At 44.9% G+C, this 25,701-nt stretch overlaps 1 protein-coding gene across 1 annotated transcript; it reads right to left on the bottom strand.

Moving 5' to 3' along the window:
* Nucleotides 1–3,936: 3,936 nt before the first annotated feature.
* HSF4 (heat shock transcription factor 4) lies at nt 3,937–25,326 on the bottom strand. The gene is made up of 13 exons (XM_035543417.1): nt 24,886–25,326; nt 21,763–21,871; nt 21,046–21,173; nt 19,359–19,483; nt 16,606–16,681; nt 15,215–15,279; nt 12,791–12,884; nt 11,907–12,031; nt 9,459–9,677; nt 7,442–7,547; nt 6,326–6,391; nt 5,064–5,151; nt 3,937–4,133 (listed from the first exon to the last, which is right to left on the bottom strand). The coding sequence occupies exons 1-13, from the start codon at nt 25,006–25,008 to the stop codon at nt 3,937–3,939; spliced, it is 1,521 nt and encodes a 506-aa protein (XP_035399310.1). The 5' UTR covers nt 25,009–25,326.
* Between the last annotated feature and the right edge of the window lie 375 nt (nt 25,327–25,701).

Here is a 25,701-nt window from a genome sequence, read left to right as displayed (position 1 = left end):
TGTGGTGAAACATCTACTTATGTCTGCCATTTTCCTTATTTTTCCGTGTGATACATGTCTCAGGATCTGGATTTCAAATATAAAAATAGCCAGCCAGTCAGTAGTAGACAGTTTTGCTATTAATAAGCAGACCAAAGGAATTCTCTTTCATTAGCTTCTCTTTTATTTTCCCGTGGCAGTTTTGTGCCAAACTGAAATGGAAGACGACAGCAGTGACTCCTGAACTGGCTTCTCTCTCCTTCCTTCTCCTTGCTCCCCCACCCCACCTTTTTTTTCTTTCCTTCTGCCCCTTCTGAAGTAGAAAACAGGTTTGTGCTAAAGTGTCTTCACAAGAATCTTCTCTTTATAAAGCTGTAAATTATTCCAACAAAATTTGTGATCTGCTTCCCTTCTCTGACAGAAGGATGGATAAGCTCTACTTTGAGGCCGTTGCCTCACGTATTTTTGTGCTGTTTCCACAGTGCTATCAAAATGTATTTGTACATTGTGCATGCATAGAGGATTTTACATCACAGCGTGAACAGCAAGGTCAGCACGTGCAGGATGCAATTTCACTAAGCATGATCACCTTTTGCATTGCCTGCACGTGCAGTAGCCTGCTGACTGCCTGTGCTGGTGCTGAGCCCCCTCAAACACGGGGCCTCAGCTCCAGGGCTCATGCCTTTGACACCTCTGTCAGCACAGGCTAAAATCGTGCTGGGCATCGCACAGGGGACCTGTCACAGCCAGCCTCATCGCCAGGTCAGGATGGGAGAAGAGCACGGTGACCCATTTTTAGATACTGGTCCAACAGTACCACATTGCTGAGCTCAAGAGAGCAGAGCAGTGAACTGCAGACTCACAGTAAGATGAGGAAACCCACCTTCTTGTTGAGCTATCACATCAAGTTTGCATCTTTTACTGTCCTGACATTCCCTATTTTACTAAGATGAAATAAGCAGGAAGGAGCCTATTATCAAATCTCACTGAACCAAACAAATGAACAAAAAAGAGAAACCGTTTATAAACAAAGGATTTACAAAAAGTAATTCCAAGAATGAAGTTTGAGCTTTTATTATCACTGAAAGCAAGAAAAAAATGATTCAAAATTGCTGGTCAGATTTCAGGAACTATAGATTTCTTTACTCTGAGCCTGACCTTATGTCAAATATACCCCCACTGACCAGCACTTCTGACTAAAAAATTCAGCTGCTTGCTTGCTTGACATGCTAGGTCTCTCCAGCTCCTGTTTTTTAACATAGATGATCTCAGTCCATCAGTGGGCCCTACTTTATCTCACAAATGAATCTCTTCAATTTCTGGAAGATACTTTCACTTACCAGGGAGGACTTGGGAAGGAGGAGAGGAGTAAGGGGTAGAGAGAAAGTAGTGAAAGAAATGCCAGAACAGGACTAAATGAGAAAAAGGAAACATATTTAATTAGTGTTTTCTGTAAAACTTTACAAATGTACAGCATAGTGCAAAAACACAGTCTCAGCACATCACCTTCAAGTAAAATTAACGATGTAAAAAGCCAAGGAACATAAGCCTGCTTCTTCACAGGAGTGGTTCTTAAATGCTGCTCCTGGAGGTTACCCACACTCCATCAATCTCCGATCTCATGTTTATAGCAGAGCAAAAAGCCTAAAGAAAAACCCAGGAACCATTCAGGAGTGGCTGCTCACAGCAAGTGCAGCCTGCCACTTAACCCTATAAAAATGCTGCAGTCTAAGATGGTGCCAGGCCCCCTCGATGACTGAGCTTCACCTTTGTCTACTTACAAGTAGCTCTCCTAAGATGGTTCATTTTTCAACCACAACTAGACAATCCAGTAAGACACTCAAGCACATATCCAACTTCAGGCATATGATAGACTTGATAAAAATAAGGAAAACTGCTCAAAAGCTTGAAGTTATACATCTGCTTAAAATACCTTATTGAATCAATACATTCAGTGTTAACATTAAGGCAATCTAGCATCTGAAGGTTCAAAGAAGGATGTAAAACCTGAACAGGGATAACATACTCCATCAGGTGATAAGAGGCACCACAGAGTTTTCAATTGCCTTTGAGAAAAGAAGCAAACAGACTGCAACTCAACATGGTTTCCATTGCTGGAAATGACAAAATACAGTGGCAAATCGGCTGATCTAGATGAGCTTCCTAAGCACAAATCTGTCAAAAATGAAACCCTGTCCATGCTACACTCAAGACCATCATCTAAATACTAGGCCAGTGGGGGTTGCCAGAATTTTCCCTTAGTCCTGAACACAAAAAACAGTGGATGGAATTAATTCAGAAGCTCTCACAACATCACTTCTGCAAAGTCTGTACCACTATAGTGGTGACAGAGCTCCCAGCACGTGGTAGCTAGCTGGGAAAAAATGGGCTCAGAAGTGAGTGTTTCTGAACTGTTCACATCTGTTCACACACTGAAAAATGGATGGAGAAATGGGCTGTGACAGGGAAGTCCATTTAAAACATGCATCTATTATTAATGAGAATTTGAGCTTGCATTCATCCTACATTTTTGTGTGGATGTTGCTTGACCATTCTAGATGCTCAGAAATATGATTTAGTACATAGAATCATCATGGCAATGAAAGTTAGCAGAGCATTTCTTCAAATAACATTGGCATGGTTTATACTTCCCTGTCCAAGCCCTTAGAAGGCCTGAGTTAGGTGAATTTCCTGGGTCTAACTGCATTTGGGTAGCTTTCTTAAGGAAAAGCAACTCAATTAGAGGATACTGAGATAAATAATATGTTCTCATTAGAACTACAGCATAAAAAAACAAAGCTCTGCTTTGTTGAGAAACTCAGTTGTCAGAAACCACATGGAAGAGGAAGATTAATTCAACCTTTGGAGGCTGGTCTCAGATGCACAAAGGACAGAAGAAAAGTTAGTGGGACGCGGCGGACTAACCCCTCTGCCTCTGTCCTACACTGAGCAGGTACCTGCAGCTGAGAGTCCTTCTAAAAAGGGGCTCCGATCAATTAAACCGGTTCATCAGATTTCAAACGTTAATAAACCAACAGGCACATCTTCAGGGGAAATAGAACAGGTCAAGGCCAAGGAAAAATATAATCGGACTGGACATGAAATACTCAGCCAGCATTAAAACCAGGACAGCGCCCTCTCAGTCCTGTTTGAAAATGGAAAACTGCGTGTACAGAAGAGTCTATCCCTTATTCTGTTTTAAAGAATGGAGTGCCCTGCCTTTACGTTAGAGAAAATAAATCGGGGGAAAAAACAACAACCCTCTCAACTCAGGATGGGATGTTTGTGGGGTCTGCAATGGTCTGTAGCTCCCCTAGGGCCAGAGACACGTTCTTGGAGAGGTCACTCAGAAAACTATGTTCTGCACAATCTGAGGGATCTTCATTTTCCTAACTCATCCCGGGAAGATAAGGGAGAGGCACAAGCACATCCCATAAAAAACAGAAAACGGATAATAAGAGAATAATTTTAGAGCATTGGTCTGGCACACAGAATTAATTTCCTACTTACAAAAAAAAAAACGCATTCAGAAGGGTCATGAATCTCTTAGCTGATCTGTGCTGCCCCAGTAAAATCCAACAGTTTGCCATTGCAGACACTGATTGGGATTACTTTATTTTAGGATGTCCTTGATGGACTTTTAAGCTACTTGTCACCCAAATTTTCTTAGAAGGTTTGAAATTTGTAAAAGCATTTTCAAGAAAAACAGCTACCGAGTTCTCGCCCCAAATAGGAACAAGCACCAGGAGCAGCATTTTGTTTTAAAATCATTATCCTGGACAAACACTGAAATCCAGGGGCAGAGCAGGTATGCAACAACTACTGACCATTTCCATCTAATCAAAAAGAAAGGTCACAACAACTCTTTTGTGGGTTTCTGAGTCACTTTTGTTTCTTTACATTCAAACCTGTGGATGCTTGGATGGGTGGGAGGGAGGTGATGTCTTGGAAGCTACATCACTGGTTGTTGTCAGTGGAAGAGCTCAGGTTTAAGGGGATATCCCCTTGGACGCCCACAGAGGACAGGTAGGAAGCCATATTTTCAGGGGGAACATAAAGAGATGAATTTTCAGGCAAGCTGATGATGTCACCTCCAAAGACGGACTGACGATCAGCGAGGAACTGCTGGGTGCTTTCAAGAACGACATCTTTCCCTAGGAATGCAAACAGATAACAAAAAGCTCAGTTTCTGGAAGGCATATTACCAGCCTTTATGGAAGGAGAACTGAAAAGTGGCAAACCACAGCTGCAACAGGAGGTGAAGGACCTCATTCAAGGCAAAAAGTGCTTGGAAACATTTGAATCAAACACAGACTCACTCCGAAGCCCATGAAAATCAGTGGGAGTCTCTGTGGGTTGCCTAGCTGGGTTCTGCCTGAATAGTGAGATGCCTCACAAGAGGTGAAAGAGGTATGACCAAATAGCTGGAGGCATGGAGAAGTGGGCAAGAGCAGCTTCTCTTCACCTTCACTCGAGAACTGTTTTTCCTTACCTTTGCAGGAGGAGACACCTGCTGATTGCCCCATTATTCCAGCATTGTACCACTGCATGGAAAAGAAAGGCTTTGCAAAGAGGGGATGCTCCCCGTGTGCATTTCAGCCCCAACCTGCTGAATAATTCTCTCCAGTATTGCTGGGCTTTAAAGCCTTTGTTGCTCATGCAAGATGCTGAGCTTAAGGCAGAGACTGGAAGTCCTTGAACTGTACTTTAAAACTCTGGGGTGGGATCAGGTGGCTATGCACAAGAATAAAGCTCTCAAAAGCTTCTCTTCCAGGTCCAGCCCAGATAAATACACATGAAAATAATAATATATCACTATTCCAAGACCAGGCAAACACTTCTAGATTCATACTTAAGGTCACTGATACACTTCATCAGTCACTAAGGGGGAGAAAGATCAGCTGAACATTTCCCTTCAGGTCTGGTGAAACTGAGAAATAAGCATTCCTCTGGCTGCTGGCAGCTATGAGATCATCTCTGCATCAGAAGCCAGAGGAAATACAGGACCCATACAGCTGCTGACGTGTTTAACACCCTAATTACATCCCTATTCCCACCTCTGCAAGAGCTGCCAGTGCTCCTACCTGGGCAGGTGTTGTTAAATGATGGGTTGAACACTTTTGATGACAGCTCAGTTGCATTCTTCTCCAGATCCACCGTGAGTCGCTGCATCTTGATGCAAAAATATAAACTACAATGTACAATTATACAAAGACAGGGGAGCTTGTTAGAACTAGGCCACTTCTGAAAATCAGCACTTCTTCAATGCTGCATTACATCCACCAGCAATGCCAGCTATCCTCCCAAACTCATCTGCACGTTGTAAAAACAGTCAGCAGCATGTGCTCAAGGGCAGATACATCTGACAGGGAGAGAGCTAATGGAGATGTAATCCTAGGGGCAGACTGCACCACGTGCTGTGAAATTCAGTGGACTCAAAGACTGAACTATTCAACGCTGCAGCAGCCTCTCAGCCTTTTTTTTTCATGCAATCCATTTTAAAAGAGACCTTGCTTCCAATCCTTGCTTCCAAGACTTGCAAATATTATCTGACCCTTTAGAGAATCTCCTTCCTAACCCTCAGGAAATGCAACAGCCTAGTAAATTCAAAATTATTAAATCAAAACCTAAAAAGGATAGTGTTATCATGAGGAATGTTTATAGAAATCTGGCACTTCATTAGAATAGAGTGCACTTGGCTTGCACTTCTGTAAAAGTGGCAGAAACATCCAAGTCTTTATCCCACACAGCTGGCAGTGAGGGCTTTGAAAAATCACCCCCAGTCAAACTGGGAAAAAAAAAAAGAAAGAAATCACTTTTATCTAATCATTATATGCTCCTTAGAAATGCCTGTTTCAATGTCAGTTCCAAACAAAACCCACCAAACTGAATTCCTCCTAGTTTCTTCTGTGTGGGTGCGTACAAGCTGCTGTTCTAATGACATGTGGTTTTGCTGCTCCTGAAACGTACAGGGATGGCTTTGTTTTGTAAAGGCACAGTTTGTAAAGAACTTCAGCAAAAGGCACTTTATGAATCTATGGTATTATTAGGAAGTAACACCCAGACTGAGAGGGCCTGGAGCAGCCAGCTTCAATCAAGGACTCCAGGACATCATCAAAACCCGTCTCTTAAACCAGCTCTCTGGCTGAGTGGGAAAGACAGGTGAGAAGTACAAGGCAGCACCCTCAGCCTAACCCCAGGGGATGCTTTACTCACACTGCTTTACCACACTCTGCCCTCTGGCTATAAAGAAACTGAGCTTTCTTCAGTTAAGCTCAAGCTCTGCCTACAGGAAACGCTGCTTCATATTTACATTACTATTTTCTCAGAAATACATGTCTCTTACCGGGGACAGACTGGCTTCCATTTCAGCCAAATTCCACTCACTCATAGATAAATTGGGATTACAGACCTGTTGCGAGAAAAATACAATTAGGGCACTGAAAGGCGCACCAATTTTGTGAGAAGCCTGAGCAATCTGGGAAAAGCAGCTCTTGAGCTGGGGTACAGTTTTATGATTCATTCTCGCTCTTGTGGCGTTCAGTTGCACAGAGAGAGAAAAGTGTGCCAGTAACAGGAAAACACCTCCTAATAAGAAATAAGAAACAGAAACCAGCAGAGCCAGTGACAGAGCAGGCCATTAGAAAAGCTTTCTGTAAGGTCAAAATCAATCACACGTGCTTTGGAACTGGCTTTAAGTGAATAAGATCAATTTTTTAGGATTTTTCATCCCTGTTTATCCATGCAAGTTTACCGTGTGCCTGCATCTGAAGTGTCTTCTCAAAGGAGCATATCTTTGACAGATTCTTTCACTACATACAAAGTTATTTGATTACTGGCAAAAACCTTTCATATACTAACTGTATGCACAAGAGAGAGAGTGAAAGAGAATTCAATCTTTATGTATCTGCATACATACTTAAGAAAAAAAGCTACCATCCATTTCTAGACAAAATTGACCTGAGAACTGCAGACAAAAAGAGATCTTAGCAGAGAGAATTTGGCACTGGCTGCATTTCCCAGAATGTGAGGAAAAGGGGAAGGTAGTAGAGATGAGCACAATCTCAGAGTATCTAAGATGCAGAAAATGCAAAAAATAAACTAACCCAGCCAAAACAATTACCAAGCCAGCTAGAGACTCATAATAAACCTATCGTGTGTGGATGTGTTAGGTCTCATGATGTTACCTTTACCAAATGCACCGTTTTGTGCTCCGAAAAGTTTAAATATGTGCATTTCCACAATAAATTTTCAAAGTATCATTTAAAGCCTGAAATCCTGCCATTTCCTATGAGCAGCTCAAAGAAGAGCTCTGTTTCTTTGGCAGCCTGGGACAGTTAAAGTGCCACACAAGGCTGCATAAGACTAAGCCTCATGGTCCATCTGTTTTACAGCCCAAAGGTACCGCTGGCTCCCTCCCAACTCTTCTCATTGCTGCCCGGGCAGAGGGGCTGGCACTCACATCCAGGAGGCTGGCAGGCTCCAGGCCGTACTGCTGGCTCCGCAGCAGCAGCTGCACCCCTTCCAAACTCCAGTCGGTGCCTTCCAAGGGGTCTGAAATATCTGTTCTGAGAAAAGACAAGGGAAAACATTGCCACGCATGAGTCTTGCATAGATCCATAGAGAAAGCAGGACTGAGAAGCCTTCCTATGTGAATGTGTATGTTTAAAACACAATTAGAAAAACAAGAGCCCACTGTCAGCCCGGGTTTATGCCACTTCACTTGGATTAATCTCAGAAATATAACCCAAAAGAGCACACAGGAGACTGGGCTGATGGTCAATGAATGAGACTACTCCTCTCCTGGGTGATGTATGTGGTCTGGGGACGGACAGTCTGCACAAATCTCCTTAAGATTAGGAAAATTAAAGCTTTCCTTAAAGGAAATCCTTCTAGAGAGGAAGTTGGGATCCAGAACCAGCTACAAGCCCATCATCCTGAGTCCAAGATGGCTAAATTACTGTTAACTAATGGCTCTTAAGGGAGTGACTTCTACCAGCAGGCATGTACCTGAGACATTCAGCTAAAGGAGCAACCATGAGACCCTGCTGTGTTTAATCCCCCAAAAGTATAAAAATTTCTCTTCAAATCCAGACTCCTTAAAATAAAAAAGAAGTGATTTTTCTTCTAACAAAATGTTTTTAAGCAGCCGATAGGGTTCAGAAAGAGGAATTTGGTTCTCTGTAGGTCCCAAAGGAAACTACACACCTTTCTGATAGCTTTTGTTTTGTTTTGTTTTGCTTGTTCCTCCCAATCCTCCTTACACCATATGTAGATGCCATCAAGAACATATTCTGTAGTTAACTGCCATTTCATCCACCATGCTTAATAACCCTGTGCTAATCCCCCTTGCAAGAGGGAATCATTCTCTCTGCCCTTCATGTGCAAGATACTTACATGACCTGGCTTCAAAACAACAAAACTTCCGTTCCTTTGTAACAGATTTCTGCACTCAGTGAACACAAGCTCCCAGCTCTCCATCCCTGTGTGTGACCTCACTTGCTATTTCCTGATTTCAAGCCATGATTTTTATGAATTTTTATTTTTTTTCCTTCATAAAGCCATGCTTTGGAGTGCCTAGCATTTTACTGAGCCTCTCCACTTAAAGGAGATGAGCCCAGCAAACCCAGCTAAGTTTCACAGGTTTTTACTCTCAGTCAGAGATGGGGAAGCTGCAATTTCTTGCAGTGTCAGCCTCCCAGTACCTCCCCAGATCCATATGGCCCATGGGATGGTGCCAAAGGGACTGGTTGCCCCCTGAAGGCAGATCTAGCACTGACTAAGGAGAGGCACCTTGGAAAGGTGACAGGAGATGCAAAGGGAGAGCAGACTAAAAAGAAGAGACCCTATCTGATTGCCCAGCATAGAATAGGAAAAGAAAGGGAGCAAGGGAGCAAAGGATTTCCTTCTTAAGCCCAAATCTAGGGCAAATTCTTTGCTGCCTTATCGCTTATATGCCTTACGATAGTGCAGATGATGGTGAACTGTCCTCTAACATCGCTGTCTGTGTATCGGTACGCCAGACACAAATATTTCTGTGAGAGTTTCTGTAACTGAAGGCTCAGCAAGGCAAACGAGAGGCATCGTGAGCTATTGGGGATGTCATCGGGCCCAGTGGCCTACAAGTCAGCAGACACTGATGCTGGTCTGGGCTCCAGCTTTCACACGGCCCTGGGGCAAATGCCCCTCACTACAGAAAGCCTCTTCCTGTTCCTGTGGCTGATGTGCATGCTCTGACAGCTCTCGCTCTACTGCGGCCTTCAAGCAAGTCATTCACAGGCCCCCTAACCCTGTGAACTGTCCCCTGGGCTTCAAGGGCCCCCTAAGCAGGTGCCACAGGGACAGGAAGGAGCTCACAAGGTTGCACGAGGTGACAAAATCAACCTCCTCTGACTTTTGTTGAATTACCCAACTCCCTGGTAATGGAAAGAGAGGGCCATGAAACACCCAGGGCCACAGCTCTCCCTTTCTCCCCTCACCTGTCCAGCAGTGCTCTTCTGCCTCTTCTCTCTGGCGGCTGTGAGGTCCCTGGTGGGACTGCACCACAGCTGCCTTTGCCTTCCAGCACAGACTGAACCATGGCGACTGGGAGCACGGGGGGCTCAGGGCAGGCCCGGCAGCCTGGCACGTCGGGCTCGGTGGTGGCTTTCATTCCAGGGCTCACTGGCTCTTCCTTGATCAGCATGAGGCACTTCTCCCTGCATCAGAGACAAGACTTAGCACTACACGTCTGCTCCACAAAGGCCTCGATCTACTGGGAAGGGCAATAGCATGAGGGCTTGTCTACCCTTCTCAAACTGCCCCGTGAAGTCTTTCCATTCCCCAGACAGGCAAATAAACTCTCCCAGCAACCCTGTTTTCCCTTTTGCAATCTCCAAGGCAGGTCAGTGCTGGTGGAAAATCTCCAAGGAGCATGGCATCAGCAGCTATATATTACCAAGCTTCCAGCATGTGCATGCACAGGGCTCTGTTGTAGTGAAGCAGGTTTTTGGTGCACAGCCAGAAGCAGTAGACAAACACAAGCTTGGAAGACTGAAACTACCAGATCAAGGCTGGGTATCCACCCACAGAAGTGCTAGAAGGGGCCCATCCTGGGGTCCCTTTTACAGCAGAGCTGTAAAGAGGCATATCAGAAACATGCTCAGCTGGAATACTTTCACTCACTTCATCTGTCATGGCTATAATCAATTTACTCCATTAGATTGTCTTGCAAATATGGAAAATACACTTTCCTGTGTTCATCATTCCTCAGAAAAGTTAGACTTGATACAGGTAAATGGTCACTGGGCTAGAGAGGGACCCAAGAAAAGTAGAAGCCTCCACCCTAAAGACAGGAATGGGATCAGAAAGACCTCCCCATGCTGGGGTTAGTACTGGACCAGAAAGCTCCCTAAAGATCCCAGTGACACAGGAGAGGATCTTGTGGCCTGGCAGCATTTGGGACAGAGGCTATTAAGATTTGACAGGCCCAGCCAGATCTTTTACTTTTTTGGAAGCAGAGGTTTGCCTTTTTTCAGTGGGAGAAGCACTCCATGTTACTCCTAGAAGGACATGTTATATCAAAGGTTTGAACATTCCAATTTTGTGTATAAAAATCTACCCTGTGACACCTATAGGAAACTTTACAGTTCCCTGTGAATCTGCACAACTGGAGCCAAAATGACAATGGCATGCAGATAAAGAGGCACTGTGCACAGGAAGCCACGTTGAGAAAATATTTTACAGCACTTATGGACTAGCTTTGCTGCAAGACAACACGTGGACATGTCCCACATGTGGGAGGTATGCGACACTACAAAGCCCTCCGGGGCGTTTTTTTTTAGATCATCTTTTCATCTTATGAATCCTAAACTCCTACCAGAAGCTCGTGTTGATTTAGCAAGTACCACACTCCTGAACTCATTATGGCTCAGATTCTCTTCACGAGCCATGCAGACAGCACAGATCAGAGGCCACCAGGTGGCACTCAGTAATTAGCTGAAATAAGCAAATTGAAGATTATATTAAAAAAATTTCTGCTTTAGAAATGGCTTTCAGCATGCTTTTTTTTTTTTTTTAACTGGAGCTCTTTATATGCTTCGAGCTAATTTTATGACTGTGGTTTCAATTATTAGGTAGATTTACAGACAATTTCTAGGGTATAGCTGCCTTGCCTCTACGCCTGAGAAACTGTTTCCATGATTCATCTGTCTACTTACTTTCCACTGACATAGTTGTAGCTATTCTGCTGCTAGCCCTAAGTACACTGAATGTGCGTGGCAGGAAGAGATAAGCACTAAAATACCTCGGCATTCAATTCTTAAGTTACTGGGACCTTTTCACAGAAAAGTTGTCAAACATCGGAAGTTGTGATGCAACCTTTCTGTTCTCATTAGCAGAAAGATGTACAGTTTGATTCTGTTTTTTCTTTGTCAAAGAAAAGAGAAAACTTCCTCTCTTTCTCTCAACAAACCCAACAAATTTGGTATCTCATTCTTTGAGAAAGTCCAGACAGTCACTGTCTTGAGAACAAAAATATAAAAAAACATGGAATACTTCCCAAGGAAGGGAGTGGAAGTTCTCAGCATGAAACCCATGACTTTGTTTTAAAAGTCATGCTGTTATTAACCCTACCTAGTTCTGAAAATCTGACTCACATTCCAAACTGGAGGTCTTTAAAAGACGTTTAGATGTAGAGCTTAGTGATATGGTTTAGTGGTTTAGTGGAGGACTTGTTAGTGTTAGGTCACAGGTTGGACTAGGTGATCTTGGAGGTCTCTTCCAACCTAGATGATTCTGTGATTCTGTGAAAAGTATTCCATTCCATCACGTATATAGAATTTTGCACCTCAGACACAAACTTGTAGAATTACAGCGAGGAAACACTCTTGTGAAGTTACTCTTGTCCACGCCCAATTCTGCCCGTTTTCAAACCCAAAGATGTTTACCTGTCGTTATCAGAAGGGGACTGCATATTTATTATGTTAGATGGTGATGTTTCAGTAACATCAGATATGATGGGTCCTCCAACAATTGCAGGGCTGTTTAAGCAAGAGGCAGGTTCTGTCGATGGCTAAGAGGAAAGCAAAAATAATACAGATTTATCTTTCTGCGGTGGTAAAGAGCACTAATAAGTCAGCTGGTTCTCCACTTGCCCAAGAAGGGGGAGAGGCAGCTTACTGATTTGTAAGAGAAAACGTTTCACCCAGCCCCATCCTCCAAAAGTCCTGCCCAACAGTTCTGGATGGTAGCGTGCAGTCTCTCCTGGAACCCTGTCTGAAAGTACTGCCATCCTATCCCCTTACTTGCTACAGGGCCGCAGCTCACTGGAAAAAAGCAGCCCAAATTATCACTGATTTCTGTGGCAACAGGCAAAGTACAGGGCCCTATCTCAGGGAGTTTACCCACTGTGCCCTTGAGTCCTCCCTGTACAGGAATGTAGAAAGCTCTTAGCTACTGTACAACCTTATAAGTTCCTCTGGTCTCTCCTCTAACCACACAGAGGTGCAGGTGTAAAACAAGCATTGTGACTGAAGTGTCACCTACTGAGAGGTTTTACCATGCCTGACATTTTGCCTAGACTGCTCAGCTCTTATACTGTGCCAGCCGCAGACTATGGCAGCACGAGCGTGTGCAAGCACCGTCTCTCCCTGGAAATGAGGAGCTAAAGGAATAATAAATGTCACTCCGCTTTGCAGACCTCTTCTCTTCTCTTCTTCACTGCCAGACTCTTGCCAAACTCTTTACTCTGAAGTCCTTATTATTGCCTCAAACATTTTCCCACCCTTGGCCAAAGAAATTCCCCAAAGCCCGGACGCTGGAGTAAACCTACCGACTGTATGAAACAGGGGTCGTGGAGGGGGTCCGTAGGCAAATGTCGGCTGAACTTGGACACTTGTGCCAACCCATTGTCGAGCATCAGAGGCCTGTGAAGAGAAACAAGAGGTTTGTTTTCCCAGCGTGTACTGACTGACTGGTCAATGACTGCTCAGAAAAGAAACATCTTTCGGCCAAGGGTTGTTTCCCCCTGGTTACTGTGTTTTTCCTCAGGTGTAAGGTATGCTCTTGTTCAGTGTTACACAGAAGGAAGGGAAGCAGCAGTCTTGGAGGAGGTCACCATTAAAAAGGGTCTTTAACAGCCATGCAGAGAAGAGAGGATCTGGGTTTTCTAGATCTTACTTGAAAGAGGCAAGTCAAATAACATACATCGAGCACTACTTGTTTCCCAGATAAGGTGACAATACCTGGACTCACAATCAAAAAAAAAAAGTTTTAGTAAAAACCTGAAACCAGCAGAAGCCTCAAAATGGCACTGCCCTTCCTCATGCTTGTTTTTGTGATGGAGATGTTACCAACACTGCAATACAGTCCCAGAGAAACTGGGAACTGGTGCATTCTGCTTCATACCCACTGTTGTTACTGCTGTGCTGATCCTATAAAGCAGCCTAGCACATCCCTCTCCTCCTCCCACTGACCCACAGTCAGGAAAAGCATCCTCAGTGTCCATTTAGAAGACAGCACTTTGGCTGAGGGCATCAGGGAAAGTCAACAGGTTTTTTTCTATAGTCATATCTAACAGGTGTGATGGAAAAACATCCTAGCTCCCTTCATCCTACAGACGCTGGAAATAGGTACGTTGGGAGAAATTATGGGTTTGCTCAGACTGCAATTAGATCCCACAGCAAAGGGATTATACATTATACAGCAGGACTCATGCTGATTAACAGCCTTCTTCTATCCCATGACATTAACCAAAGATAAAGAATGAAAAAGAATATTTGAATCATCCCGACACTGACCTTGTTATGGCATAAGCTACTCTTTAGCACAAACCAAGGTATCATAGCCGGCCCTGTGACAATTACTTCGCAAGTGTCCAGCTCCCTGCTCCATGAGCAACAAATGAATCTCCCTATCCAACATTTGTTACCAAAATACTTTGGTGCCTAACCCATCTAACAGCCTCCCAGGTCAGGTGTGCCTGCAGGACCTACTGATCAGCCATCCTGTCCAAACCTACCAGCTGGCACTCCTCTGGTCTGTGCCCAGCTGCTCTGGGCTGCATGATACAACTTTCTGGTGGAATTTAAAAGAGAAGCAGGAAAGCAAGACTGTGAAAGATAAAGCACTAAAGGTGCAGATATAGACATAAGAACTAAGGTGCCTTGAGGACAGCCCTTCACGCTTCCAAGGAAGCAGAAACTCAATTAACAGGTACAACACTGTGCAAATTGCAGCGGGGTTGTATCAGCAGGATCCCTCTCTATAAGGAGGCCAATATGTTTGCTGTGCAAGTAGTTCTGTGCTCTTCTGCTCCTTTCAGCCCAGTCTCTCACTAATGATTTGCTTTTTTTCCCCACAGCAGTGGTCTATGACATTTCTTGGGCTGCAAAGCTCTTGCAGGGAGGGCATGGCACTGACCATGGAAATCGGAGATCAAATCTAGCATCTCATTTCTCTGCTTCCCCACTCTACAGGAAGAAAATCTCTTCGCTCATGTACCTCAATGAGCCAGAGCAGTTGATGTTCTCCCCTTGAACCTCCTTCTTTGCTACCATTCTCTGAGCAGTGTATATCCCTTCCAGAAGGCTTGGTAGAGGGGATAGGCAGAGGTGAGCATATCCAGTTTACTTGTACAGACAGACTGCAGGTTCCTTCATCAAATCCTGTTTCCTTTACAATCCTGACATGAAGTTTCAGCAAAGAATGAGGACACTGATTAAAGAAAATCAACCCCCTAGAGCAGCCATTCTTGGGATGTCTCCTTTGAGGCACGGAGAAGTTTCTGACTTGCGTAAGGCCACAAAGTAATAAAGGTGGAACTGGAGGCAGGTTCCTGAAGGTCACCAAGCCTGTGTCAGATACACACCTCGTTCAGTGACTGTGGGTCAAATAAAAGGTGCCTGTGGTCTGGCTGGGCCCAGCCCTGCTCCTGCTGATGACAAGTGGCAAAACTGGTGCCTATGGGACCAGCACTGGGGTCCTGCCCTTTCTCCTCCCACTGAGTGTTCCCATCTCCCATCCCGCACTGTATTCCCCAAATAAAGGTCACGAGCTGACACGGTGCTTCTCTAAAGACCACTGAATGGGGCATGTCAGCAGGTCTGACTCGGCAGTTCAGCCCATTCATTCCCCATTACCATGGTGCCCTGGTCCGGTGACTGCCTGCCTGGCCGAGCTGAGCTTGTGCTTTTAGCAAGGGGGCAGCATTATGCACCCGTCAGTGAGCGTGTGCGCACCACACAAGGGTACTTACAGCTTCCTCTTTATCCCAGCGCCACTGGGGTTTGATTGGAGCTGGCCAAACAGAAACTGAATCAGCTGTCAGGAGAGATCACAATCTGGTGTTAATCAGCAGAGTGATTCAGCACTCCTCGCTCTCACCTCACACATTCCTCCCTCCTGACACCACCCCGAAGCTGGGAGCAGCCATGAAATATGGGAACCAAACTGCAGGAGGTACCGGAGCCTGAAACAGGACTCTCGAATGAGTACAGCCCATTGAGTGAAGGTGGCTAGATGCACACTCTCAGTGCTTGCTCTCTCCACTCCTGTGCATGCAGAACTCCAATGAGCCCTATCCAACCTGGGAACATGACTGTGAAGTACCCAACCAAACCTGGATTTAGACTTGGCCTTCGTAAAAGTTTTCAGAGCCCTTTATAAGAGGCTTTAGAAAATCTAATAAAGACTTTGCAAGTTAAAACGGAAACTTTCTAGGGGAGACCCTGGATGGGGGTCTCAGCTCTTTTGGTTGAGTTTTTCAGCCCTGTGAAGGTCAGTGTTGATAAAACCAGACAATAAACACGATGCAGCATGGCTTTGAAGAGGAATCACTTAGCAACATATTCCCAGGTCAGCTTGAGCTCTGCTTTGACCTCCTAACAAAGAGAGCATTATTATTATATACCACAGCTGCCTCTTACTCATTGCTAAATGTAACAAAATAGGGTTGCATAAATGCCCCTACAATGAGTGGTGTGGCTGGTCCAGCCTCAGAGCTGGAGGAAGCTTTGATAGCCTCATGCACTTCTATCCAGTCCTATGACTGTGATGCCACGTGATGGTCAGAACATGGCTCTCGGAGGGACCGGGAAATGTGATGTGCTCAGTCACATCAGCACCATCTGGGAATCACTGGAGAGGCCTCTTCTGTTCAGGTCATGGTAGAGATTAAGGGAGGTGGCTCCCTTAAAATGCCACAGTTGCTGGAGGTTCCCCCTGGGGAAATGGCTAGCCAGTTCTGCGGCCTCCGTGCTGGCAGCACAGGGAGGCTCCTCTGTTGTACGGAAGAAAAGGAAAGGTTAGGGAAGCCCTAAGGCATTGGTACCACCACAACAAGGATGGTCTCATACAGGGCATTCAGTGAAAGCTGTGCTCTCTTGCTCAGGGCTTGGACAGAAAAGTGATTACTAACATCACAGCATGGACTGACAGGTAAATTAAAATCTTTTGCTCTAGGGTATGATCTATGCTTTGTTAATGACCATTGCCCATAGGACAAGCAGGAGCATCATGCAATCAGAAAGAAAGGGAAAATACATATACTGTAGTATCACAGTGTGGAGAAGATTATGGGACAAGACAAATCAGAGGAGGACATACATTGTGCAGTACAAGTGAGTTTCGAGTTTATACAATCACTACCTTGTTGATCACCTTCTGCTGCTGTGAGTGGTTCTGCCGGAGAGAAACAACTTCCCGCCAAAGAACTTCATTTTGCCTGAAAGTGAAACAGAAACTTTCTTTTAGCACAGAAATATTCCAACAGCCCATGGTGCTGCTATGATACACAGTAGGCCCAACCCGGTAAAGTTTGTCTCTCTTTGGGACCGTTGCAGCACTTGGCACTTTCCAGATATCCCACCCAGGGTCACAGGATTGCTTTCCTTGTTTTTCCTCCATTTCAGAACTGCAGAGCAAAGCTTGGAGGAGAAACAAATAAAGAGAAGCCAGCATATATAGGGGAGGGTAATTGGAGGACACACGTTTGGTTTGGGTGGAATGTTTAGGCCAAACTCAGAATTTCAACAGGGTCAAATTTGTGATTTTGAAAGATTTGGATCATCAAGACTGTTCTTCCTGCTGGGGCAAAGAAAGCCCAGCCTCTCTACTACTGCTCCCAAAGACCAAGAGATCCTAAGTATAGAGAGTGTGTATTCTGTGTATTCTGCCTGCTCGGACCTCATGCATGTGGAGGTACAAAGGCATGTTTGGGAGTCACCAGAGTAGCTAAAGGGATGCTTTCACATCCAAGAGCCTCGAACTAGGATGCATGTAGTGACTTTATCAGTGGGAGTCACTGATTTCATCCAGCACATTTTACGTCCAGCTTGCAATTGCACAGAGCATATATAGGCCTAGGTTTCTGTCTGCAAATGCAGCACCCAGGGGAGTTATGGGCTGCCTTGAACATTCAGCCCCAGGGGGTGGGATGAGGGAGATGCAGCGTTTATTTGCTGTGCTGCCTCCAGATCTGGAATCCAGCCAAGTCTGTGCTGCAAAAGGTTTTGCCAGTGAATTTATCTCAAGAGTGTATGGATGTACCAAAACTGACAGGCCAGCAAAACCTCCCATATATGTGCAATTTATAAAGCCTTTTGCTACATATCCTTTAGGTGGTAATACTCTTTATTGCCACTGTACCTGGATTTCACAATGTGATTTCACACATATGCTAAGCATGGAAGGCATTTGTCCTGGTTTCAGCTAGGATAGAGTTAATTTTCCTCCTAGTAGCTGGTAGGGTGCTATGTTTTGGATTAGGATGAGAAGACTGTTGATAATATGCTGATGTTTTAATTGTTGCAGAGCAGTGCTTACGCTAAGCCAAGGACTTTCCAGCTTCTCTCTCTGTCCTGCCAACAGGCAGGCTGGGAGTGCAGCAGGAGCTGGGAGGGGACAGACCCAGGACAGCTGACCCAAACTGGCCAAAGGGGTATTCCATACCATATGACATCATGCTAAACAATATATAGGGGTGGCTAGCCAGGGTGGGGGCGGCCAGCTGCTCAGGGATAGGCTGGGCATCGGTCAGCAGGTGATGAGCAATGGCATTGTGCATCACTTGTTTTGTACACATTATTATTATTATTATTATTATTATTATTATTATCCTGTCTTAATAAACTGTCTTTATCTCAACCCACAGGCTTCACTTTCCCATTTCTCTCCCTCATCCCGGAGAGGGAGGGGAGAGGGTGAGCAAATGGCTGTGTGGTGCTTAGCTGCCGGCCAGGTTAAACCACAACAGCATTAAAAACTGAGGAAGGATTAAAATATAGCTATTGCACTTAAGGTGCTGGACTGCAATGAAGTTTTGCAGTATCTGATGTTCTCTCAAGGTCTAGGATGTCAGGTTCATCTAATGATACATGAATCTCAGCTTTCATTATAAAAAAAGCTTCTGAGTCCTGTTGTTTAAAGAAGAAATGAAAAAAAAATCTAAGTGTTTTATAAGAATTAAAATTCTGGATGCAAATAAAAACCTCTCAAGATGTATGATTTATAAAATGCTATCCATTTACTAAATTCCTAGTGACCATGTCTGACTCAGAAAATCCCAGTCTCAGACAGCTGGAGGGTCAGGTGACTGCATGCAAGTAGTACTGCATATGCCTGTCTTGCTCTTACACAACAATTTTGGCCTTGTCAGAAGACACAGTCTTCAGAGAGAGAGGGGTCCAATGATCTAAACTACAGCCACTCTAGTATTCTTAATATTCTTTAGGTCAGGCCTATATTTTGGATGTTGAGGATGACAGATATATTTCTGACTTTTAAACAGTTGAATAGAGTACCACTGCAAATCTGCCACTGCTTTCTCTCCTAGGGGTGAGAAAGAGTTACATACCTCTTTTTACCATCATTTCTATCTGGAGGAAACACAGTTATCTAAGTCCCCAGAATATACATATACTTCCTGTGTGGCCTTCTCTGTGCTCACCTCATCTATAAAGGGAAAATATGGATGTCTACCTTGCATAGAAGACAGAGAGGCTGAGGATTAATTTGCATTTTGTACCTCATCGGGAACTCTGCACAGAAATCCTACATGTTGTCGTGTCAACAGATCTAGTCCCTATGACTAAAACGAAGGTCAGCTGTTTAGATACATCAGGCGCTAGCACAACAGTCTTAAGATATATGCCTGCGTCAGCATTTGCTCTGTTCATGCTTACTGCTAAGAGGATATATAAATAACAAAAACTCATGTTTTCAAAGTTAGGACGAAAATATTTAAGCAAAGAGGAGATTCTTAGTCAAAGATTGCTCTGACTCAGTATATGCTCCCTGGGAGGGAGGTGTGTAGGGCTCCTCCTTTCAAGCATTCCCCAAGACCAACATCTCTCGAGAAGCAAATGCCCAAAAAGAAGCAGCCTGAGTAGGATTCAACTCACTGCTTCATGTCCTGAACTTGACACTCCATGTTCTCCTGCTGACTTCTCAGTATCTGTACCTCATATAGCAACCTGCTGAGGTCCTCCTGGCGCATCTTGGTCTCCTCACTTTTCACTACTGACACCTGAGGAAGAAAAAGTCCAAAGTGGATTTTACCAACACAGGAAGGGCTGTGGACAGACACAGTCATTGCTGTGGCTTGAGTGCAGGACTTCTACCAGCCAGGCTCTAATGTGCTGAAATACTGGGACAGGCAATACATTCACAAGTGTCTAGGTATTACTGCATGGGCCAACGGAATAAAATACAGAAAAGAGCAGGAAAAATGCTTTCATACAGAGGGTTGGAAGCAGGATATTCTCCACTAGGGATGTATTTCAAGTCAACTCGGAAAAAATGGCATTGTGAGGAACAGGGAAGAATTGAACTAGGTCATTTGATTAATTATTTCCTTTTAATCTATAGAGATCCTGAATTCAGTCTTGTGCTTTACAGAAATAAACCTGAGGAACTGTTTCAAATTGATATATTACGCTTGGATTTCCAGAATGCTTTTGCTGAATTTCCTTTCCGAAGTCAATGTGCTAATTCAGTAAGAGAACAATTCTTTAGGGGAAGGTTAATAACCTGTTAAAAGGTAGCAAGCAGACGGGAGGAGTAGGTTACCACTTCTAAAACAACAAAAGATGAGTGTTGGGAGACCCAGGAGATATGTTGTACTTATCTAGAAAAGGGGATAATGATTCAAAACCAGAGAGTGGTGCAAAGCAAGCCTGGCTGTGCAGCACTATACAAAGATCTCGTGACACTAAGCAATGCAGAGAAAAATCCAACAAACAAACCAAAACCAAAACCATAACCAACCAAAAGAAAAACTGATGAAAATCAAGCCCAGGTTAGAAACCAGATCACAAGGTGATCTTGCAGTTATGCTGAGCAGTCTACAGCATGCCAGCCCGTGGTCCAAGAGCAAACAAGTATTTTAGGTATCATGAAGAGAACAAAGCAGTTGTGGTGATAGAAATCCATGTAATGACCACGTCTTAATTACAGGGCTGTTCTGGTCAATCTCCCCAAAAAAACAGATGTAGGAGGGTTAGGTGCAGGGTGAGAGCCACAGTGACAGGCACAAAAAGGCTCTTGCTTGGGAAGAAGCATGGCATTTTCTGCTCGAGACATCTGAGGTACAGGACGCAAGTATTCACTACTTCTCTCCTAGCAGAAAGCCGAGGGAAAACCAAATTAAAAGAGACAACAGGTTTAAAAATGAACCAAGGGAGTTACATCTCTACACAGAGTGTTAATTAAGTTTTGGGGCATACTGTTAAGAGATGTTTTGACATCCCAAATGTCTGGGTGTTTCAGAAACCACCACATGGCTCTTCTGGAACCTTCTGGAAGGGGTTGGGGGGCACTGCTGCTGTCTCAGCCTTCCTGCCTTGAGCCTTCCTGCCGCAGCCTTTAAAGCACCATTTAAGAGGCTCACTGGATGTTTTGATGTCCCCAATGTTCGTGTGTTTCAAAAACTACCACACAGCCTTTCTGGAACCTTCTGGAAGGGTGGGGTCACTGCTGCTGCCTCAGCTTTCCCGCCTTGAGCCTTCCCGCCTCAGCCCTTAAGGCACCAGTTGAGGGGCTCTCAAGGGGGCCCCACCCTGTGTGTCCCTCCACCCGGCATCCCCTCACCTTCCTCTTGATGTGCTCCAGGAGGTGCTCGTGGCCCTGCAGGAAGCAGAGGTGCTGGAACTCGGTGTCGTCCCGCTCGGGCTTGACGAGCCCCCCTTGCTCGATGTTCACCACCTTCCTGAAGCCATCTGCGTAGAGAGCATGTGGGTGAAGGGCCAATAGACCAAGGCCCTCCTCCCTGCCTCCTGCCCCGTCAAATCTAAATCTCCATTAAGGGATGAATCTAAATCTCCATTAAGGGATGAAAATGCCTCATTAGCGAGGTTTGCAGGGAGAAATACTGCCTGTTCTTAGTTCAGCAATAGGGCCGGGAGAACGGATAAGCTCTGGGCATACTACACTCAAGAAAAGCAGTTTCTGAAGGAGATTTCACAGTATCAGGCTGCTAGATAAAGTCCCATACAGCATGAAATAGTAAAGAAATAATAATGGGTGATCAAATTGATGGAAGGGAAGCAGAAAACCCAGTAGCTGAAATTTCTTAGCCACAGTTTATGATTGAATCTAGCAGAAATTTCATATACAAGGACATTGCTCTCCTGGGATCTAAGTGAAAGGTCCTCTTTGGCAAAATCTATAACATATACGTGTATATGTGAACTCTCAGCATTTCTATCTACAGTTCTCTTCCATGCTTCCTGTACTACCCCAGCTTTCTACCACTCTCCCCGTGTCTTGTGGGACCCACGTCACCTAGGAAGTGGAGTTTGAACTTACACATGTTCAGCTGCCGGACGAAACTGGCCATGTTGTTGTGTTTGAAATACTTGGGCAGCACCTCTTTGGCAAACCGTCCTTGGTCAAACACATGGAAGCTGGTGCCATTCTGCAAAGGCGAGAAGGATCGGGGAAGTCAGAAGAATGCCCTGACCACAAGGGGAGACCAGGAGGAGGTGATTCCCTTGAGTCCTACAGCAGGACTAGTCATGCTCTGAATTGTCACCTTGAAGGTGTGAAGACTGACAACAACTTTTAGTGAATGATGTGCTCCTTTCAGTCCTTGTACAGTCAGTCCTCTATGACTGTGTTTCTGATCCTTTTTGAATTAGCTTTGCTACTGCTTGATTCAAGGCCTCAGATGAGAGAAAGAAACTACAGACATTTACATCCAAAATGCTCGTAGCTCATGATTGCTGCCTCTTCTTGTGTGGTCCTCATAGAAAGACTGGTGTCCGAAGAAGGTCATGGAAAGTGGAAATTACCATCACAATCCCTCAATCTGCTTGCACAGGTCTGACCCATCTGCTTCAGAGCACAACAGTCCTCGAGGGAGCACTGCCCAGAGACATGGCACAAGAAACACAGCAAGGCAAGACAGCAAATCATCCCTGGAGATACTGCACTGATGCAGAAGCTCTACAGACCTTCTCCTGGTTATTTTTGAAACATACAGCCACAAATGCAACCCCAAACTTGGCTGAACGTAGCATACAAGTTATAACAGTCATGCTTTACAGCTCAAGCTAGCAACATGCATTTTAACTGGATAAAAGATCATCTTTTAGGTTGCATCACCAGGAGTTGTGATTGCAAAACAACACAAACCAGACTGGGATCACTGACAGGGGCAGGCACGCTGCAGCTCATGTGCTTTCCTTGCTGGCCTGTGAGAAACAGTGCACTGAAGCTGTCCCAAAACGTTTTGCAAACAAAAATCCACATGACCTTTTCAAGGGACAGAAGAATTGGCAATTAATTTTCATCTGCAATTGACACTTAGAAACAGCCTTTTCTGAATCCCTGACCTTAACAGCATCAGTGTCTCCAGAATATGGGGACAGGGGGACTTCCTTAAATCTCATCTCTGCTCTGGATGGATGGGGGCAGCCAGGGGAGTTTGGAAGAACCATGATATCAAACGTGGAGTTTGGGGTGCACATAACATTTTGTAAACTTGCAGAGAACCGTATCTTCTAGGGGCTTACATTGGCTTTGCTTGTGTAGAGAGCAAGAGCTGCTAAGAGCTGCCTGGGGAGCCTGTGCAGCCTAAGCCCATCACTGCTTCAGGGAAGGACGGGCAAGATGCAGAGACCTCTGCCAGGGAAAAGGCAGCAACAGATATTTGAGCTGGATTTACCAACTCAGCTGCAGCTGAGTTTTAAGGGACGGCTAGCTAAAGATGCCAGGGTGTGTGTGGTGTTGGCAGAGCCCAGCATAGCCACCGTCACCCTCCTGCTGTGTCCGGTGTCATTACCTGCAGCCAAGTGATGTGTCAGCTCGGGGGTTGTTTCACATCGGACTGGTTTTGGAGAGAGGAGGAGAGTGGAAAGGCCCTACAGGCAAAGAGACTTTGGAGATGCTGCATGTTCACTGACACACTGTGCATGTGCCAGCATGTTCCCATACAGCAGCCGTGCCCTGGTGGCCTTACATCGTAAGAGCACAAGCTGGGAAACACTTCAATAGTCTTCTCTGCCCAAGGCAAAACTGTCTCTACAGCCTGTCAGCCTTGGCAGATGCTCATCTTACCTGGTCTTGGCAGAGCCATGGGCCACAGACCCTCTGCCCTGCCCAGGCAAACTACTCCAGGGATTTCCTAGAAGCTTTTCCTAACTGAATCTTCCACTTCAAAAATTAACGTCATTACTTCTTGTCCCATCCGGCACGGACAGAAGGCAGACTTATCTTTTTAACCTTAAACCAGCCTTTACTGTACATATAAAGCATTACCATGTTTCCTCTCCATCTCTGCTCCTTCAGGCTATAAGACCCACAGTTTACTCAGTTGCTCTTTACACATCCTATTTACCAAGAGCTCTGATTACGTCCAGAAATCTCAGACACACACAACTCCTCAGCTCCAACACCACTGATGGGTAGAAGAGGAGGATGCAACATGGGAGCCTTAGAATCTAAAAGCTTTGCCCAAGCAGGTAGCTGTAAGGCTGCAGGAAAGCAGAGCATAGTGTGGGAGGTGAGAAATAACTCTCAACCTAACTACAACATGTGGAATAATGTGCACGTAACAGAGGAGGGGCTATTTATACATGTTAGGTAATCTTTGCTAGTTTGAAAGTCCTTGTTCTAAACACACGGTACGAAAACTTAGGGGTTCTGGGAGGTATGGACATGCAATACCAGCTTTAGAAAGCAACCATTCCCTTGGATAAAAATGTAGCTTAAATTCCATCCCAAGTTTTGTTTGAAAACCGTATTGGACAAAAACACATGGCAAAAAGACTGCTTTAGACTTCTTTTCTCCCTTTAAATCTCCTCTTGTTATAGATTCTTATTTTTGGAGAACAAGTTTATGCACACAACTTCTCTAAGTCCCTGCTGAAGACAAATCATGACATTATTTGCAGCAAGTCTTACTCAGGTCAAAAATACAGTGTGGTTTCAAAATGCTGTACCAGGGGGACAGATAAATCATTTTTATTCTCTGATTTCACTCAGTATATTAAAACCTCCGTGACAAATAAGAAGCCAAAACAAACCAATCTATCACTAAGGAGCCACACAGACAAAACACACCACAACCATCACACAGGCTAGATGAAAAGTTGAGTAAAGCCCTTGCAAAATGCTAAATAATTTAAGGGGCCAATCTGAGATCTGGTTAAGCCATAGGCTTCAGATTGTGGTCTGAAGGCTGGCTGTGGCAATTTGCTGCCTACTTCCAAGGCACTTGTGAGAGGCTGCTAAGAAACCCTGGTGAAGTAACACAAACATCAGCTAAATTCTTTAAGGGCTCTGCATCTTTCCTAGAAAACTTTGGGGACCACAGATTGAAGCAAGGTGGAAAACTTTTCACTCTTAAGGAGCCTGGATTTTTATAGGGTTCAGTTCTAGACACCTTTTAAGGCACTTCAAGTGGCAACCGGCACTCGCTGCACTTACCGTACTCCAGCAGATGAGATGGTTTGTTTCGGGATCTTCCACCAGCGTCCAGAGCTTGGTGAGGAAGGCTGGCACATTGCTGGAGTACCCATCCATCACCAGAGAGCTGGGTGAATCCTGCATAGCTTTGCAGTGTCCCAGCTATACTAACCCCATCGCTGTCAGCGTGCCTGTCTCCCTGCACGCGTGTGCGTCCGAGAGAGAACGAACCACTGAATTTTATCCCGGGCTAGTGGAAAGTAGGCTCCCAGGGAGTCACATCAGCAGTGCTGCTCACACTCTTAAAAACTCAGCACAATGCGATGGCATCACCAGCCCCAGAGAACAATACACAGAATGAAAATGCACTGCAGCCGATCTCACAGAGCTGTGAATAAATACGCAGCGTCATGCAGAGGGAACACGTGCCACACACCTTGTGCTGGGAGGTTTGCAAGTCACCGGAGTGAATCCACCTGCTGAGAGCCTGTGGGATGCCCAGCACAGCAGCGTCAGGTTTGTCAAAGCACTTGACGTGTTGTTTTGGAATATTCTTGCCCCAAAAGCCGGCCAGCACAGATGAACAAGGCCTGGCCAGACCTCAGGGCTGCACATCGCTGGCAAGGTTTTGAAAAGTCAAAACCGTACGTTGGCTTGGCTACAGATCTCATGTTATTTGCCAGGAGAAATGATTTGGCTCTTCAGTGAGATGAGAGGCTGATGAAAACAGCTACACATATAATCCACCAGGCAATATAGTTTATTATTATTATTATTATTATTATTATTATTATTATATATTTTAGCTAGGTCTAAATAGGTGCTTGCGATGTAACT

The sequence above is a fragment of the Cygnus atratus genome, chromosome 12 (assembly GCF_013377495.2).
Source record: "Cygnus atratus isolate AKBS03 ecotype Queensland, Australia chromosome 12, CAtr_DNAZoo_HiC_assembly, whole genome shotgun sequence".
Lineage (NCBI taxonomy): Eukaryota > Metazoa > Chordata > Aves > Anseriformes > Anatidae > Cygnus > Cygnus atratus.
This window is presented reverse-complemented; position numbering and strand designations above follow the sequence as displayed.